This window comes from Seriola lalandi, unplaced genomic scaffold, assembly GCF_002814215.2.
Source record: "Seriola lalandi dorsalis isolate HSWRI2012SDOR001 ecotype SW California unplaced genomic scaffold, Sedor1 jcf7180002054898, whole genome shotgun sequence".
Lineage (NCBI taxonomy): Eukaryota > Metazoa > Chordata > Actinopteri > Carangiformes > Carangidae > Seriola > Seriola lalandi.
The window spans coordinates 204,555-223,068 of NW_019525450.1; the positions used below are offsets into that span (position 1 = coordinate 204,555).

The window sequence follows — 18,514 nt, forward strand, 5'->3', positions numbered from 1 at the left end:
CAAAATTATGAATATATTTGAAATATATCAATCTGTATAATCATTATTGACATAGAGCCTACTGCAATACTATACAGTGAGTAAGTACAACTGTATATCTGCCTCAAATGAACATTGTAACTTTACAGCTCTCTGAGAGGGGTGGTACAAGCATTTCTACAAACTGGTGTTAAATTAAAGGGAAAACCTGAGTAAATGAGAGGAGAGGAACAACAAATCCAGATGCTTTCATACACGAGAGGTCAGTGGGTTGATGGAAATAATGTGAATCATATGTTATACACCAGATCTCAACCAGAAGGTGGTGGAACATGATCTTACCAGGACTTTATTGTATGCTTGGTTGGTGCACCCCCTGGTGGCAAAGTGCAGAATTACTGCGATCTTTCGGTGACAGAGCATGCAGTGTGGCAGCCCCCACCCTCTGGAACTCTCTCCTGGAAGAAATTGGCACAGCCTCCTCTCTGGACATTTACAAAAAACTGCTGAAAACCCATCTGTTCACCGAGGCCTCCGGAGTCTCTCTCACTCATCTCCTCAAATCACTGCCATCCTTATTCTCTCTCGTCTTGTTTTTATTTATTTGTTTTATTTATCTACTTTGTGTTTCTTACTCTGTAAAGCGGCCTTGGGTACCTTGAAAGGTGCTATAAAAATATAAGTTATCATTATCATTATTATTACTTGTGCTGTTGCTCGTTGGAAACTTGCTCTCCTGTTTCGTTTGGATTAGACACATTCTGTGTGAATATTTCTCACCTGTGACCACACTGACAGATAAGCTTTATTTGGGTAAACAGGATGAATCTACAGCACCTTCAGTATCTGGACACCCTGTGACTCCACTTAGTCCAAACGCATGTACTGTATGTAATGTAATATATGTACATATATTGAATTTCCAAACATAGGTATGTAAAGTACATGTCATGTACATATAAAATAAAATTATAAAACCTTTTAGAAATTGCAACAATTTCATATATTGACATATATGTCTAGGCCATACAAATATGTATGTTTATGTATGTATGCTTATATTGTAGGCATATGTTATGTTAATATATATATCCATTCTAAAGCCAGTTGATATAAACTGATATTATAAACAGTAGGGTCCAAAAGTCTCAGACCACTTTCCTTGAATGTTAAAATGAATGAGAAATACATATAAAAGCCTATAGATACCATATAAAACATCATCATATATATTTTTAATATGTACATATACAGGTTTTTCTATGTGTATTTCATGTATGTAAACTTTATAAACTACCTTCATATATCCAGAGGATGTATATATGTGATAATAATATATCCCCTTATAGTTAACATATATGGCAACATCACTGTTGATACAGGGGCATACGTGTCATATATTGCATTTCTGTATGGGTGAGTTGATGCTGATTTAAATTCAGCTGTCAGCGAGATACTGAATCACAAATTGCCCCCGATGGCTGTTACACCAGTGTGTGAGTGTGTGTATGAAGTGTGAGTGAATGTGGCAAGTGTTGTAAAGCACTTTGAGCTGTCGATAAGAATAGAAAAGAGCTATATAAGTGCTCTCCATTTACCAAGTGCTGTCCATTTAGTCTGGCACTCTGTCTCTTCTTTTATATCAAATCACAGATGATTCTGAGTGAGACATTAAAAGATCAAGATTGATTGTTTTATGAAAGATATGCAACAAGTGTCTCAGTTATATTTCTTCTTTCTGCTATTTGTAGATAAAGTAATAAGAAGGCTTAACCAAGACTGTGGGGAACATGGTCTCCTCATCGGACTTCATGTTTTAATACTAATTGATGACACTGTTATTTTGTCAACAGCAATAGAAGTTATTTTAAAAACTTTAATATACTGATACAATGTCAGATGTTCAGCCTTGATGATCTTTTGTTGATCCGTTCATCTTGTTTCCTTTTCACTCTCCATTAAGTCTAATTGTTCTTTTTGTAGAGTTATTTCTACAAACTATCTCCACCTCCCTACACTCATATTTATGTCCAATTCATTTGCCAAAAAAAACACACACAATAAATAAAGTTAAAAAATAATTTGACTGATTATTTTACTTTTATTTTCAAATTTTCTGAAGATATCACAATAATATTGTTATTATGAACTTATCGGGCCACATTAATTGTATAGTGGCTTAAAGATCCTCTAAATTCCATGGAGAACCTCTGCATGAGGACCCCCCACCCAGTTCTGAATACTTCTGTAAATGAGATTTCACTTTATGATTTTTTTTTAAATTTGCTGAATTTTCTAAAAACATGTTTTTACTTTGTTAATAAGGGTTAATGAATGTGGATTGATGATAATTTCATCAATTTAAAATAAAAAATAACAGTAAAAAGTGAAGGGGGTGTGGATACTTTCTGAAGCCACTGTACACTGTACTCATCACTCATGATGAACAGTTCAATTACGTGAGTCACTGTTAACAGGAAAAGACAAAGCGTGTACTTTGCTTAGTCAAGTTAAAACAGTCAAGTAGAAATCACAATATGAGTCAGTTTCTTTACAAATGGAAGAGCGACATATGGTCTCACTTTTGCATCACTCCCCTCGTGGCATAAATACAGTCTTACTTTTGTGTGTTTGACGTTGGTTGTTGTTACCCAGTGCTCTACTGCCAGTTTTTCGTTATAGTTTTCCCTTACTGTGAATTAAGTTCCTCCTTGTTTATTTCTGGAATCTGGTTTCCTGTTTCGTTTCTGTTTTCCCCGGTTCTTTATCTTTTATTGTTACTTCCCTTTATCCCTTTACTCTTTCTGGGAACGTAACATAGTTAAAAAAACTTGTTGAAGTTTAATTAATCTGTTAGTCTGTCAGTTCCGTTTCCTCATTTAGTTGTTGCACATCCAGTCTGTAATATTTGTAAGGCAGGTATCACTACTGTAGTGATGAAGCTCGACATGAGTTCAGTTACTTTTTGCTCTGTTTCTTTTATCCCCATCACCTTGAGGTGCAAGAAGTAGGTCTGTAGGTTTACATTTCATTCGTTTCGGTTAGGATTCCCAAAGAAAAAGACGAGACCACCTGACTGTTTATTTGTAAAATACATTTAATCCCTTTATATTTGGGCAAACCGAAGTCTAGAGAGTAGCGATGGGTTGAGATCTAAATGGCAGTGGCTCCTGACTGTCAGTTACCAAAATTGAAAAGGCAGCAACACGGACAGAGAAACACAGCTATCGCCCTTATCACTGGGGAATTCTGGACTGATGGGTGTCATATTTTAGTTAATGATTTCTGGGGAGAAACCAGTTGATGTACTGACATATATTGACAGTTCGACTTCCTCTCAGTTGCCACTTGCACAGTCTTCCACCCTTCCTGTTCAGACTCCTGTGATGACGTACCAGACAAAGATATCACAATACAAAGAGAAAAAAAGGCATACATTGTCTTTTTACAGCCTTCATTATTTTCATTAGTACAATACTTCAGAGCTGTAACTATTACAAGACACTTTTACGGTTTCTCAGTTTAAGTAAGAGATGTTAACAATACAAGGTTTTTAGTTGGTTGACACACACTGTGATAATATGGGAGGTTACACAAGATGGCAAGATTTTCGGTGAGTGTGTGAGTTGATGATGCGTTGCAGTGCTGAAGAGTTAGTGTCAGTGGCAGATGCATCTAGCAGGAACAGACCTCAGGACCAAATACTTCAAGCCTTTGTAGTGGAATAAAAAATCCCACTGGATGTTCAGTTGCCAGATGGCAGTTCTCTAATTGGTGGAACTTAAAGCAGCAGTTAAAGGTCCCATATTGTATGAAGTCAGATTTCCATGTGTGTTTTGATTATAAAGCAGGTCTAGGTTACTAATACTGTGAAAGTATCAAAGCGCTCAGTCCACATAGAAATTGAGAAATGAGCTTTATAATGGGCTGTCAGGACTTCTGTAACTTGATGATGTCACAACAAAACAGTCACTGCTCTCAGCTGTCAGAGCCTCCGCTCTTCTGATTGGTTCACCGACCTGTTGTTGCTAGAGCTCCAGAGAGAAGCCCGAGAGAGGAGATGTAAAACTACATTCAGATGGTTTTTGGCTTAAAACCACAAATATATCTTCTTATGGATCGACACTTCAAATACAACACAGGAAAAGTGTAAAATATGGCACCTTTAAGTCTGATTTTAGATCAACAGTTTTCATGTGACTGCACTGCCCTCTACTACCACAAATATTAGCACTGCAGTTAGTAGTCTGAGACTATTACACAATAAAGTTGAAGGGAGCAGATACAAAAGCATGAACACTTGAAATATCTAATCTAATACAACAGCCCTGAAAAACACCATTCATTTGTGAATCTGACAAATGTAACAATATGGGGAGTTGAATATGACTGTTTGGCATTATTATGGGTAACACTTAAGGGGAGCGACTTGCTGGAACTATTTCTCGGCCCGGTGCGACTTTCCACCTGCCAACTCACGATGACAAGACTCCAGACGTCACTGCACCTGGAGAAAAATACTTCCAGCACTCATTTCCCCTTTGTTCTTGTCTTTCTGCTAAACTAAGCTAATCACCTGCTAGCTGTAGCTTCATATTTAGCCTAAAGACATGAGAGATGGTATAAATCCTCTCATTGATGTGGATGTGAACCGAGACAATGATCTGTCGGACGGGGAAGTGTGTTTGTGTATGTTCACCTCTATGCAGCATGGTGAGGCCAACACTAGTGCCGGTCTTATACACCATCATCTGGTTCGGTCTAGGGCAAGACATATAAGCATAGTGCAGGAAGAATACAAGAATTTACTGTAGTATCCATGCTCATGCAGTCATAAAGCACTGTTAATATATATTTATATACAGTTTATACATAAAACAGTGAAAAAAAACATCCTTAAAACCAAGAATATAAGAGCATGTTCATAGGCAAGGAGGCAGTAAACAACTAATGAATCCCTAAAGGATTAGAGCACCAGGACTGGTGGAAGTAATTCAATGTGACAGTGTAATATAATATCTACATATCAGGTTAGGATAGTACTGGTCAATTATGCATAACAGCATCTGTGACGAACAAAAACAAAATCATTGACAGTGTAATTAAAACGCTCAATGGAGGATGGTTTATGTTGTCTTCTCAACGAGCCGACTAAAATCCAGCAAGCAATAATATGTGACGGTTCCTGCTTATAAAAGAAAAGAAAAGTGAGCGAGACGGAGAGGTCGTCCTTCCTTCATTGGCGAGGACGCTGGCAGCCCGGCGCCTCAGTACACGGGGCTGTTGCGGATCCCACAGCACAACACCATGCTGAAGATCATCTCAAAGATCTGAGGGTGGACACAGACATGAAGGATGATTACATAACTGATTTACTGGGCTGCTCCTCAGGCTCTGTAGGCCTCAGCTCATGATTATTAGTTGCATCTCAGGACCTGCAGCTAATTGGTCCAGCCCTCTGAGGTCACTCCCTCTGCCACATGCTGTTTGTTACCATTTTGTTTGTTGAATTTCAGTCATTGGTTACCGTTTGTATGATTTCATTTGACTGTAGTTGGTAAACCCTGCCAAGGAGCCCTGTAGGGGAGAGCTGCCATTTTATTTCAACCCCTTCTTTTGTTAGGGAGATTAGTACTGTGAACTTTTCTTTTGTTTTAGTTTCAGTATTGTGGTTTTGTTTCTAGTTAGGGTTGTTACATTTGTTATTTTGGCCTTGGCTCTTCCTGAAATTATACTGTGCTTCATGTTTTGGCAATAAATCTTTGAGAACATATATATACATATAATATAATATGACTCCTCGAGCTCCTAAACTACTCTTTTGTTACTCCCCTTTACCCCAGACCAGCTTGGGGTCTATCCAAAGAAATAGTTAACAGTTAAAGAAACAGGTTGACATCTCTCTAATTTTGGCATTTCTTGCATAAAGACTGGAGGCATGTTTTAAAAATACACCTACCAACTCACTAATTAACACTTATTTGTTTTAATCTGTACACAAACAGTTATGTAAAAATGACAATGTGTGGTTTTAGAGGGAGTTACATGCTGGAACTATTTATTGAGGAACTCAATGACTCAGTGACTGACTGTACCCAGCTGGTGTTTGGCAAGAAACAGTCAAACCACATAATTCCCTGTAAAAGTGGTTTATTCTGACTCAGTCCCACACACACTGCTACCAGAAACATGTAAATGTGTACTGAAATTAGTCACAACTAAACGTACCATTTCCTCCTGTTTCAGTGACGCTAGCTAAAAACTCAGTGACCAGCTGTTTTAGGAAGAAATGTCAAACTATTTGTGACCTCTTTCATAGGAACCACTTGGCATGAGGCTGAGTGTCATTGACAGGGTAGAGAAGTCAGAAAGTATTGATTAATGACTAACACGTTGGTTTTGATCTTTTTGTGGGATCTGTTGACAACGCTAAAGATTTAGAATAGCACGAGTCTCATCCTTTAATATAGAGCCATAACATCATATGTCATAATAGACAGACAGACACCAAACAACATTTGTTCTCCAGTTGAGGAATAAATATGTTAAATGTTCCATAGAAGATGACTTAAGTTAATACTAAAGTACTTAAATTGACTACTTTGGTGCTCTGAACACATTACAGATGTGAAGGCTCACACAGTCTAAATGATTCAGTTAATAACGTTATATTTAAACTGTTGCTCTTTACGAAGACAAACTTGGGCCTGGCAGCTCTGAATTACCTGTTGGTCGCTCTCTTTTGCTGCCATGTTTTTTTCTTTAAAATGCAGTCTTGGTAACATTACTTAGAAATTGTAAACAAACGACTGAACAACAGTTACTCAGCTGTGCTATAAAGAAATATGAGTCATTAACTATACTTGTGTCTTTTAGGTAAGTGATGCAGCTGAACCAGCATGAATGTATACATATTATCTGTTCTATACATTTTACTAATAATCACTTATTTATTGCACACATCCACTGCCATGACTACACAGCACGTGGTGGTGGTTAAATACAACAGATTTAAGGATTCAACATTGCCATGGCACACAATCTCACACACAATATCTTGTGCCCTGTGTTATGGTATGCAGTATGTACCTGTTTGCTTTTGGATAAATTAAAGGAAGAAATACACTGTGTTATTGAAGGGTTTGTTACTTCTGTGATGTGCTGCTTCAAATTCTCACCATAATAACTGCAACCACCAGAGCGGCGATACCAATCAGATAAATCTTATCTGAGAACAACTCGTTGATCCTGTGGTGGCAATTCTGCAAAGGAAGAAACATCAAGACATTAATTTAAATCAGCTTCAGAACAACAGTATCATGTTGATGTTCCATATCTGACTTTGGCTAATTACTATCTAAGTTATATTCCACAGTTATTCCAGTGACCAGTTTTCACTAGGGGCTATAATCAGAGTTTAGGGCAAGAGCACAGCACCATAATTGTTGACATCTTTAACAGACTGTTTACAAAGCCCTGTCACATTAGTAACTGTTGCTATGCCTGTTCTATTCTCACACAGGACATATGTAGTTTACACTGACCATGAAGGCAGATTCACCACTTAAGAATTCTGGTAATTTTTGAGTGTTGATGTCAGACCGAGGTATAGAATAGAAGAAATGATTGTTATTATCAATATTATTATTAGTGTTCCAAGCACCACAGCCGCTGGAACCCAAGCACTCTGGACACTACAGTCACTTGGTATTAGAAAGACAAGATGGTCCGGCTGCATCAGGGCTAGCTGGTTAGCATGCTAACTTCAGTTGAAGAAAAAAAGTGATAAAAATAGAGGCAAAACAATAGGTTTGATTTCCACCTCTGGAGACAGCTGTTGGTGAGTAAAGGAATGAAGTTTGATGCTGAACTCACAACGTTTCTTCTAGTCTGGTAAGTAAACAGCTGCTAATGCTAATGTTGTGTGTAACACTAGCAAAACTTACAAATAGCTCCTTTAAACTTCACAAAAGTTCACACATGAAAAGTCTGGACTGCGCCACGGGAAGGTGAGCACTTCTTTTTTTGATACTCTTCCAGTTTGGAATTAAACATTTTGTATAGTTGTGTTGTTCAGGTCAATTTCACATGAATACTTGTAAATTAAACTCAGTTTAAGCTACTGTAAGCAAATTTGCTGAACCTGTTTGGATGTTAGTTCTGAGTCTTGTTTTTTTCTCTGAAACTAAGATCAGGCATGTGAAGTTTGGTCTCATGGGTCGAGGGTTTATAAGCTTTTATAATCTTTGCTTCAGTGTAAACAATGATAAATTATGAATCAATTCAATCTCAAAACACCTGCAGTGATTGTTCAAATGGTGTGAAAATTGTACGGAGTCTGCAGATGAAATTATGTAAAAGTTTGGAAATCTGTTTAAAACACAGTGACAATAAATGAAAAATGCGATTTTTCTTTCAGCTTTTCCTGTGTAAAATTGGGATAAAGATGGCTGCCAAGACAAGCATGATATTTCTTATCACTGATAAAAGTAATTTCATCATTTACAATAAATCTATAAATGAAGACAAATATTCTCTGGCTAGTTTGTTTAATTTGCTGAGTAAGAAGAAACTTAAGTTATCTATTCATCTACATCACACATTTTGTTGGATTATACACTCCACTTATTTTCATCACTGTTTCTCAACCTTTTCAGGCCCCTGACCCTGTAGACCTTTCTCATAGCAGACATTTTTGAGTTGTCAAACATGTGTAACTGACAACATTACACAGTTTGACATTATGTTTTTCCTCTTTCTTGCTGAGAGTTAGATGAGAAGATTGAAACCACTTTCATTCCGGTGCTTTAAGTGTGGAGCTGGAGCCAGATTTTATCTTAGCATAAAGACTGGAAGTCAAGGGCAGCAGCTTGGTTCTGTCCAAAGTTACAAAATGCATCAGCTGTACCTCAACAGCATCGTTCACACTGATTAACACATTTCATCTTGTTAGTTTAATCCACAGGAAATCAGTAATGATTCGTCTCATGGCTCCAGCTCTGTACTGATGGGAGTGGTATCAATTTCCTCATCTGGTTCTCAGCAAGAATGTGAATTTCCCTGTTGAACTATTGTTTCTGACATAACTTACTGGTACATCTAAAAGGGACGGAGCAGTCTTTGCTGTTATTCGCTCCAGCTGTGCTTTGACAAGACAAGATGTCTGCTTTGTGGAAGGTCCGTTCTTCACAAAAGGTTGATGACCACTGAGAGCTGTAAAGGTGTCCGGTGTTTATGTGAAAGGTGAGCATTTATTGTATTTTTAAGAGCATTATGTTGGTTCCAAATAATGAACAAATTCAGCTGAATTTCAAATCCATTTGTTTTTTTTATCTGCATCTGCATATCAGGCTCCCAATGGAAAGGTTGAGGAACACACCACCGTGATGACGTGGTGCTGTACAACCCTCCTTCACCTTTAATATTTAATCTGAAATGCCAGTGTTGCTTTCTGTCCACAGTCTGGCCAGGGCTGTTGTTGCATGAAAGTGGTGACAACACTGTCGAGATGGACGATCACACTTACAACTTTTTGTGAGCCGCTGGGGCAGAGGTCGGTCATGCCTAATGTGTCCGTGATCTTTGTTATAAAAGAGGTCCCCAGGCCTTTACCACAGCAGTTCAGCTGAAATACAAAAACAACACAGTGAACATGCTGTACATGTGATCCTTGATAATTTCACTCCAACATTCATCGTTTTTAACCATTACAACTTTTATGCCTGCTTATTTATCAGAGGCTGCATGCCCCAAGCCCTGCCCAGCTGGACCCACCATCCAACCTTGCAGGATTTGGTTTCTCTGAGTGAAATCTGCTATATTTTTATTGGACCACTCAGAAAACTGTGAGCCAATTAAATAATCATTAAGAGAAGAGGCTCAGAGCCTCCTCTCTTCTGATTGGCTCAGCAACCTGTTATTACTAGAGCTCCAGAGAGAAGCCTGAGAGAGGAGATGTAAAACTACATTCAGATGGTTTTTGGTTCTTAAAACCACAAATATATCTTCTTATGGATCAACACTTCAAATACAACACAGGAGAAAAGGAAAATATGGACCTTAAAGTCCTGTCTTATGTCTTTGAACATTGATCAGGCCGCCACTTGTTTCTGTCTTCACAACCTACAGATTTCAGCTTATTTAGAGTTGTAGATATTTTTCATTTTTTGTTGTTTGTAATTTTAGAAAAAAAAGCAGCAAGAACATAGAGAGGTTCACCAGGAGCTTTGAAAGACCTCAGATAGTGGATACTGGATTTATGTTGGATATTACGCTAAAATTCTAATACATCAATGTAATTTCTTTAGAGAAAAATAATAGTGCCCCTGAAAATAAATGGAGCCCTGAGGTACAGATCAATACCAGTGTTAGATATACATATATTCACAAGTAAAAAGGTTAATTATGTTAATGTGGGAAAAACTCGTGCCACATTGAAACACGAAATCTTGACCGTGTAACTATTGTCGCGACAGCGAGTGTCTGTATTCAGCACAGCTCTGCCTTGTGGTAAGGTGCATGTATTACACTTGATATATATCTAGGTCACTTGCACACCTGCTGCTCTGCTGAAGGGTCCCAGCCCTTACAAGTCTTGCAGGGTTTTTGCTATTTATATTTAGACACATAAAATAGACCTCAAGACCTGAGTTGATGGTTTTGTAAATTAATGAAAATATATATTTAATTTAATATAATTTATTATAAGTTATATCTTTAAAAAATATAAATGTATAGTGTTTGTTCATACCGTCTCATGGAAGACCTTGAGCACAGCGGTAGCAGGCTGCTTGTTGTTCGGGTCAGCGAGGCTTTGTGTCATGGCCTTGTCATATGCAGTGTCATAGAAGGTGATCATCTCCTTTGACACCTGGAACAGTAACAAGGAGGTTTCTATGAACTTAACAAACTTCAAACTGAGTACAAGCTCAAAATCATACGTGTCTGCTCAGAAAAAAATGACAAACATCAAATGACTTTCAAGAAAGAGTAACAGGGCATTCAGACAATATATCATTTCAGCATCGTCAAGGCGATGCAGCGTCCAATATGATAAATCAACCCAAACATATCATTCAACAACTTTTTTCCTGCTTGATACAGAATGTCATTTTCCATGACTAATCTTCCAGACAAGTCTGTCTGATATCATAAAAGTCTGATTAAGGGTTCTTTCATAATTCAGGCATAATAATCCAGGATATCTGAAAACACCATATACAAACCAGACTTTTTGAAGCCTTTGTTTTATAATACGATATCTAACCTCAACTTCAGGACCTACACATATCCTGTAGATTTAAAATGGCTTCAGACTATTCACACCTTTTCTCTTATTGCACTTTACTGTGTTGTAGATTTAATTTTACATGGATAAAATCAGTCTGCACTCAATAACCCACAAAGAAGTGAAAACATGTTTTTTACTGAAACCTCACATTTACAAAAGTAAATTGACCATGTGCTTCCTGTTTGCTTTAATTAATTAAATTAATGTGATGTGTCTAGAACTTGATTCTAGTCCACCTGTGGCAACCTGCACAGATTGGACATAGTTCAGACAGGCACACAGCTGTGTATACAAAGTCCCACAATTCACACTGTATGTCAGGCGAAATCCTAAACCATTAAGTCCGAGGAACTCTCTGTAGACCTCCATGATAAGATTGTGTCAAGGCATAGATCAGGGTGAGGGTATAAAACCATTTCCAAAGCTAAAGTCAGCAGCAGGGACCGGGAGAATGAGGGCTTTGTGGGAAGGATGAATGCAGCATAAAAGAGGTATCTACAAAGTACTGAATGAAATTTCAGTTTTTGATTTTAATAAATGTCTTAAAAACATGTTTTCACTGTGGATCACTGAGTGTAGACCGGTGGACAAAATGGCAATTTTATCCATTCAAATGTAAATCTAGAACACATTTAAATGTAAAAAGAGTCTGAATACTTTCTGAAGCCACTGTATTTACTGTACTTTTAGGCTCAATGTTACATGTCTATCTCCTCTAGTGTATGTTTGCAGTCTTACTGTGTCTCTGTGCATGAAGCCCCAGATTCCAGCTGCCACTTCGCAGGCGAACAGGATGACCAGGCAGGCGAAGAACTGCAGGAGAGGACAGAGACATCAGATAACTGCTCCATTTAAGGATTTAGCTTACTGAGGATCTACATGATTACATAATGAGACAGAACAAGGTTTTATAAGTTATAGGAGCCCTGTGTCTTGTAAACAAACAAAAGTCACGTGTTACTCAACAAAACGCTCTGTGTATCTTTGAGGTCTAACAAATGTGTCATTTCAAGTAATTAAACCCTACATTGTTTACATCAGTGTTCACTGTCTTACAGTCTCATTCTTCTCTGCCTTTGCTGATGTACTGCAGCTAATCTCGACACAGCGCCGTCACATGTTGATCAGTGTAACGGTGTGAAATCACTGGCAGGACTGCGTATCGTGTCATGGCCATGACATAAACAGAATCATGACCCACTCATCGTCATACAGCTCCACAGAGGTCTCAAACCCCACAGGGGCCTTTAAATGTGACTGTGACTCACAGTTCCCAACAGACACTGAGACTCCTGGATGGCACCATAGCAACCGAGGAAACCGACCACCATCATCACAGCGCCGACAGCAATCAGGATGTGGACACCTGGAAAAACAGACAGACAGTATAGATTGATTGATTAGTATCCATGGCAACACACATACATTAACAGGTTTAAATAAGAGAGCTGCATGGATACTCAGCATACTTAATACAAACAATGAATAACAAATCACTTCATTTTGTAGTTTCCCTTTAAGAGCTACATGCATGCAATAACATCTGATGGGCAACAGGGGGTGCAATGCCAGTAGAAAGCAATGAGTCATGTTCACAGGAAGATGTTTTTTGTTTTCTTGTACAAAGCTCCTGCTCCATAATTCAACAACGCTGTTTTTCATCCAGGGCGTGAAACAGATCCTGCACTTGCTCCCTCCTTTCCTCGCACACACACACACTTACATCACAGTATCTGTAGAGACGTCCATGTTTTCTTGGTTAAACTGTCTGGAGATAAATATTTGACTTTATGGAGGATGGAGGCAGGGGTGCAGCGTGGAAAGAAAGATGTGTGTTAATGTGCTCAACGGTCTCTTCAGGGACAGTCATTTGTCTGCTTTGTGTTAATCGCAGGAGGTGTGTGGTTGTAAACCCCAAGCTGAGCAGTTTACTTTTTCTTTTTTTTTTTTTTTTTTTTAAAGCAGGATGAAAGATGGGATTATAGAGGAGGAACATTATTATACTTGAAATATTTGGTGGTTTTAAATATAAATTCAAAGCACAAATAGAGAAGTCATAAAATATTTATTCTCTCTGAATTTGTTCAGTAGAAACTTTATTGAGAAATCCACAGAAAAATCACTTCTGGTTTGTTCTTTCTCTGAAGACCAATCTGCTGTTTCTGCAGGTTTTACTCCTATAAATATAAATGACTGCGCTCCTACATTGTTAACTGGGTTTAAAGCTGTTTAGTTTCCATTCACTGCAGTCAACATGAAGAAAAGATCTACAAGCAGAGTGTTTGCGTGAGATCATTTATTACAGTGATTACTCTGGTTTTTAACACTGTGCTAATGCTGTTTAATGTGAGGACACATTTGAGAAGTAAACTGCCAATTGGTGGTGCATTCATGTGCAGATCAAAGGCTCAGGAATGTGAGATATTAGCATTAGCTGAAGACTAGTGATGCTTCCACAAACTAAATAAACAAACACGCCCATGATGAAAACAGAAATGTGAATCTAAGAGCTTCTTGAACTAAAATGTTGGGGCTAATTTTCATGCTCCGTTACTCTAACAAGTGATGCTTTAACAACACCTCAACAATATACAAACAAGACCAGGTCAAAACTCAGTATATGACTGGGCGGCGTACGGTCAGTGATTGACGATGTAGTTGAAAACTGTTGTGGAACCATCGTAAACAACTGACATCAGGTCAGTCAGGTCGTATTTACAGCTGAATTCCCAATAAAGCTGTTCTTATTGACATGTTTTTCTGTTTCTGTTGTCACGGCAACGCAACAAGTTTGAAAAGGTGGCTGAAATGTGGCTCATTAAGACTACATGTTACGCAGCGGCCCCCTTCGAGCTGTTGCTAAAATCCACGACGTCATCTGACAAAATCACAGGACACACTAGTCAAAGACAAAGACTGAGCTGTGACTTCAGCTGCATTTACTGTAAAATCATCACTCAGAGAGAAAGTTAGAAGAGACGGACTATCTTTCTTGCTTTGTATCTCAGGTGGTGCACAGCCACTGTGTGGGTAACAAACTGCTGCTCCGCCTCATTTACCAGGGTAGACACAGAGAGAGGCGGGACTCTCGCTCTTCTGTGGGAAGTAGCTAAGGTTTGTCAAAAATGTCTCTAGATTTAACGTTAGATACTTTTTTGAAAAAAGCCATTAAAGTGCTCTGAAATCTAACAACAAAAGCACTATGTTGTCAACACTGCTTGTTTGCGTCAATACATTTTGAAATACCAATGGGGAAAGTTGTCGTTCAACGCTCACTCAGTCGCTCACACACCCGTAAGTGTTCAATATTAGATAAACAAGTAATTATGACATATATCATCATGGATGAATTGCATAAAATATATTTTTATAATAATATATTCATTTTATGCCCTCAAAAGTCTGTTTTTTTTTTAAATAATTGCATTTTTCCTGACAATACTGATAGTGGTATCGTCACTAGTCATCACCACATCACGTTTTCTGCCTCTATTAAAGCAAACACACTCTACAACACTACTAAGTTTATCCAGGTAACTCCTGTTGGCCAGAGGAACAACAGTGTCATGGTAATTCTGGATCAAGCAGCTAGAGGCTGCTGCTATGAACAAAGTAGACAGGCACAATAACTAGCCTCATCTTTTATTCAGTGTAACACATGGTTTGGCCTCACATGCTACCTATCTAGCCAGCTGACTGTCTGGTTTGGATCGTGAGTTGGGATTATCATGCTTACTTAGCATTAATAGCAACATCTAACTGGTTAATTTCCGAGTTACATCTTCACTATTGATTCTTAAGACGTTCCTCAGAGATGCACATGACTCTGCGACAGAGGAAAAATTGGTTATCTAATATCATTAAGCATTTTTGTTCTACATGAATAACAAAATACACACCTCTACTTTATCAGACTAAATAATTTTTTGCCAGACAAACACTGATGTCACCAGGACAAACACGGAAAACCTGAAGTACACACTGATGTCAGTGAGAAGCGGGTCAGTCTCCCACGGTCTGACTGTGCCGTATCAGGTTGAGAATGCGGCTCTCTGTATTCAGGCTCAGACATAATGTAGCTTCAGACATAATTTGATTCTGGACCACTAACTGGTCCTGTACTTCGTATACCCCATCCCCCACCCCTCTTCTACCCACACACACACACACACACACACACACACACACTAAAGCTAATTTCTAAATTGATATGTTGGCGACTGACCAAGTGCTCTCTCAATCTCTGGTATTGTGGCTCTCTGGTCTGACACAGTCATCCTGCGACGCTGTTTGGCAATCTCAGTGTCTCCTTCTCTTGCTACACCACCACCCATCTGTCCTCTCTGTGTAATACATTTGCTCCTTCAAAATTATGCTCTCAATAATTTCATTTACTTATATCTCTCCTCCTGTCTGTCTTGATTTCATTTTCTCCTGCTTTTATTCGTCTGATTGATTACAAGACTCTCCCTGTTACAGCTTTGCCATGAGACGCTACAAATATAAAGACAACATGATGTGCTATTTCATGTAATAAAAGGTAGCAATAAGAAATCCTAAACTACTTAGCATTACATTGCTATTAGTGTTAGGTTTTAATCTTTATTCCTCCTTAAGGTGTAAGTGTTCTTGTGGTAAGCTTTAAACTCTCGCTCACTACACCATCCTGAGGTTGGACTTTTCTCCCAGCGAGTGCAGCATCATCAGGAGACGTAGTGAAAGCAACAGGAGTGTCACTGTCTCATCTGTGCTCGTTCAGGCACTGGACTAAGCGTAGGTCACCAGTGCTTTAGGATTATAGAGCCCAGTACATAATTAATGAAGTTACACACTTAAAACGAAGGAAAACAGACTTGCAGGTTGTGTTTAATCAAGCGTAAGTTATTAGACTAGGAGCATACTGGCTCCGTCAGACACGAGTGATACGGACAAATAAAAAAAAAAACTGCAGAAGTTTGCTAGAATTATCTTTGTATTACTCATCACTTCTTGCCCCTCCCTATTACTGCAGACGTCTCACCCTGCCTTTTAGTGCATCGCTGTTTAAAACACAAACATCACATGAACTTGTTTGTTTGTCTGTTGTACACCCTGATCTTCACTGAGGCTGGAAACAAACTAAACTGTGAGCCATGCTATCAGCTCTTTGAGGCTAGAATACACTCAGGCGCAGTGGTGACAGCATGCTAACATGCTCACAATGACATGCTGCTGTAAAGCAGGTAATATGCCCACCTTCTAGATTTAGCAGATAAACAAAAGTACAGCTGAAGTCAATAATTTTGCAGGTATTTTAGTCATAAACTAAAGTATCAGACACACTTTTTAAATTCTGACCTGTTGGCACTAACATTAGTCAAGAGATCAACAGAGTTATTACAGTTTATCCTCTGGGAACCAAAATGTCTGGACCACATTTGGTTCCACTCCAGCTTTGACTTGCTGGTGGCATTAACCAAACCAACCAATCTAGATGCCATGAATGTCTGTACAAAGCTCCAAATCAGTTTATTCAACATTTTGGAATATTTCAAAATATGAAGATATTGCACTCTGACCTGAAGTGGGAAAACAACAGATTTCTGATTTCCCCAGAGCCACGATGCTGCTGGCATGGTTAAAATCACAATACTGAAGAGGTGGAAAATTTATATTTTCACTTGCAATATATAATGAACCACAAATTTACTGCGTTTCATTTAAAAAAAAGAAAGAAAATCTTAACTCAAGGTCCACTTTTACTGCACGTCACAGTCTTCCTGGGGGGATGCAGTTTGCCCAGTCGTCATGGATATGACTGGTTTTCATCATGTGACCTAAGTATGGAGCTTCAGTCACATGTTTACAAGTGGTCAGATATTGAGGGCGATTAATGTCATTTAATTTAATTAATTTTGTTGTATATTTTTATTTACTAGAGATTGATCAAATCCTACTTGTCCTTTACAATGAGCTTTACATACTGTACACTAACTACCGCCACCTATGTCCTTGAAATTCAGCCAACTGTGTTAGTTCATCTCCTGCAAACAACATACTGAATGGACAGGTGGAATTTCCCTCAGATGATTAAGCCAATGAAACAATGTGTCTCCACATGTTTTATCCACACGCATTTACTTTAGCTGCTGATGTCATCTGACTATTGTTTATTATACAGCGAAGCCTTCCTTTCTGCTGCTTCCTGTTCCCTGTTTTATTTCGGAAGGTTACTATTTATTCACCGGTCCAGACATGTACGACATGAGAAACTCTGTGTGGTGTTTCATGGAGGATTTCTAATTAGATTTTTCACAAAGGTTCACACATAAAGTCTGGACCAAGCCTCATTAAAGTTATTACTTTTTATTTTCAGTTACACATTTTATAAAATTGTGTTGTTAAAGTCCATTTGATAAATAAACTCTCAGAAAGCGTCACTGATGAATCTGGTGCACATTTTCAGATGCTCGTTCCACAGTCTTTCATTACTGACGGCACATTTTCTTTCTGAAATTAATATGAATTGATCTCTGGTCATGTTCCCTTCAGCAGGTGAAATTGGGCTGATCAAATTTTCAAAAATCATTTTTTTTGCAAGACATCCTGCTGTAAGTGATTCATCTTTGCTTCATTGAAATCTATAGTATCAATTAACTCCTAAGCATGTGCATATTCTCATTTGTCCAGGTCATAGTATCCTAAAGGAGTTTTAAATCGAAAAAACAACCGGACTTGATTATTTGTCTGTGAAGACGTTTCACCTCTCATCCAAGAGGCTTCATCAGTTCATGTACGCATCTGACCAGGCTGGGACTGGTCCAACTTTCTGGTGTGGAGACCCAGGTATTTAACCTCTTGTGGGCGTTCACAAGGCTGTTGATGTCACTGGTTCCCTTTTGTGCTCCAAGTGTCAACGACAGTCGTTTGCATGTATGTCGTTGGTGGAAAGTTGGTTTCGACTTCGTTAGTGCTCTATTGTGTTATAACGACAGTCGTTGGAGTCACTTGGGATCAACGTTCATCGTTGGAGCACAAAAGGAAACCAGTGACATCATCAGCCTTGTGAACGCCCACAAGAGGTTAAATACCTGGGTCTCCACACCAGAAAGTTGGACCAGTCACAGCCTGGTCAGATGCGTACATGAACTGATGAAGCCTCTTGGATGAGAGGTGAAACGTCTTCCCAGACAAATAATCAAATCCGGTTGTTTTTTCAATTTAAAACTCCTTTAGAATTAACTCCCAAACTATTTGTTCCAATGT

At 38.5% G+C, this 18,514-nt stretch overlaps 1 protein-coding gene across 1 annotated transcript in view; it reads right to left on the reverse strand.

Moving 5' to 3' along the window:
• Positions 1-3,058: 3,058 nt before the first annotated feature.
• Positions 3,059-18,514, reverse strand: part of cd81a (CD81 molecule a) — a 34,597-nt gene continuing 19,141 nt past the window's right edge. The window contains exons 3-8 of the mRNA XM_023429697.2: positions 12,538-12,635; positions 12,008-12,082; positions 10,730-10,849; positions 9,506-9,604; positions 7,158-7,241; positions 3,059-5,309 (exon numbers count right to left, since the gene is read on the reverse strand). Of these exons, the coding sequence (XP_023285465.1) occupies positions 5,247-5,309; positions 7,158-7,241; positions 9,506-9,604; positions 10,730-10,849; positions 12,008-12,082; positions 12,538-12,635 (539 nt within the window). The 3' untranslated portion in view covers positions 3,059-5,246. The remainder of the gene's footprint in view (positions 5,310-7,157; positions 7,242-9,505; positions 9,605-10,729; positions 10,850-12,007; positions 12,083-12,537; positions 12,636-18,514) is intronic.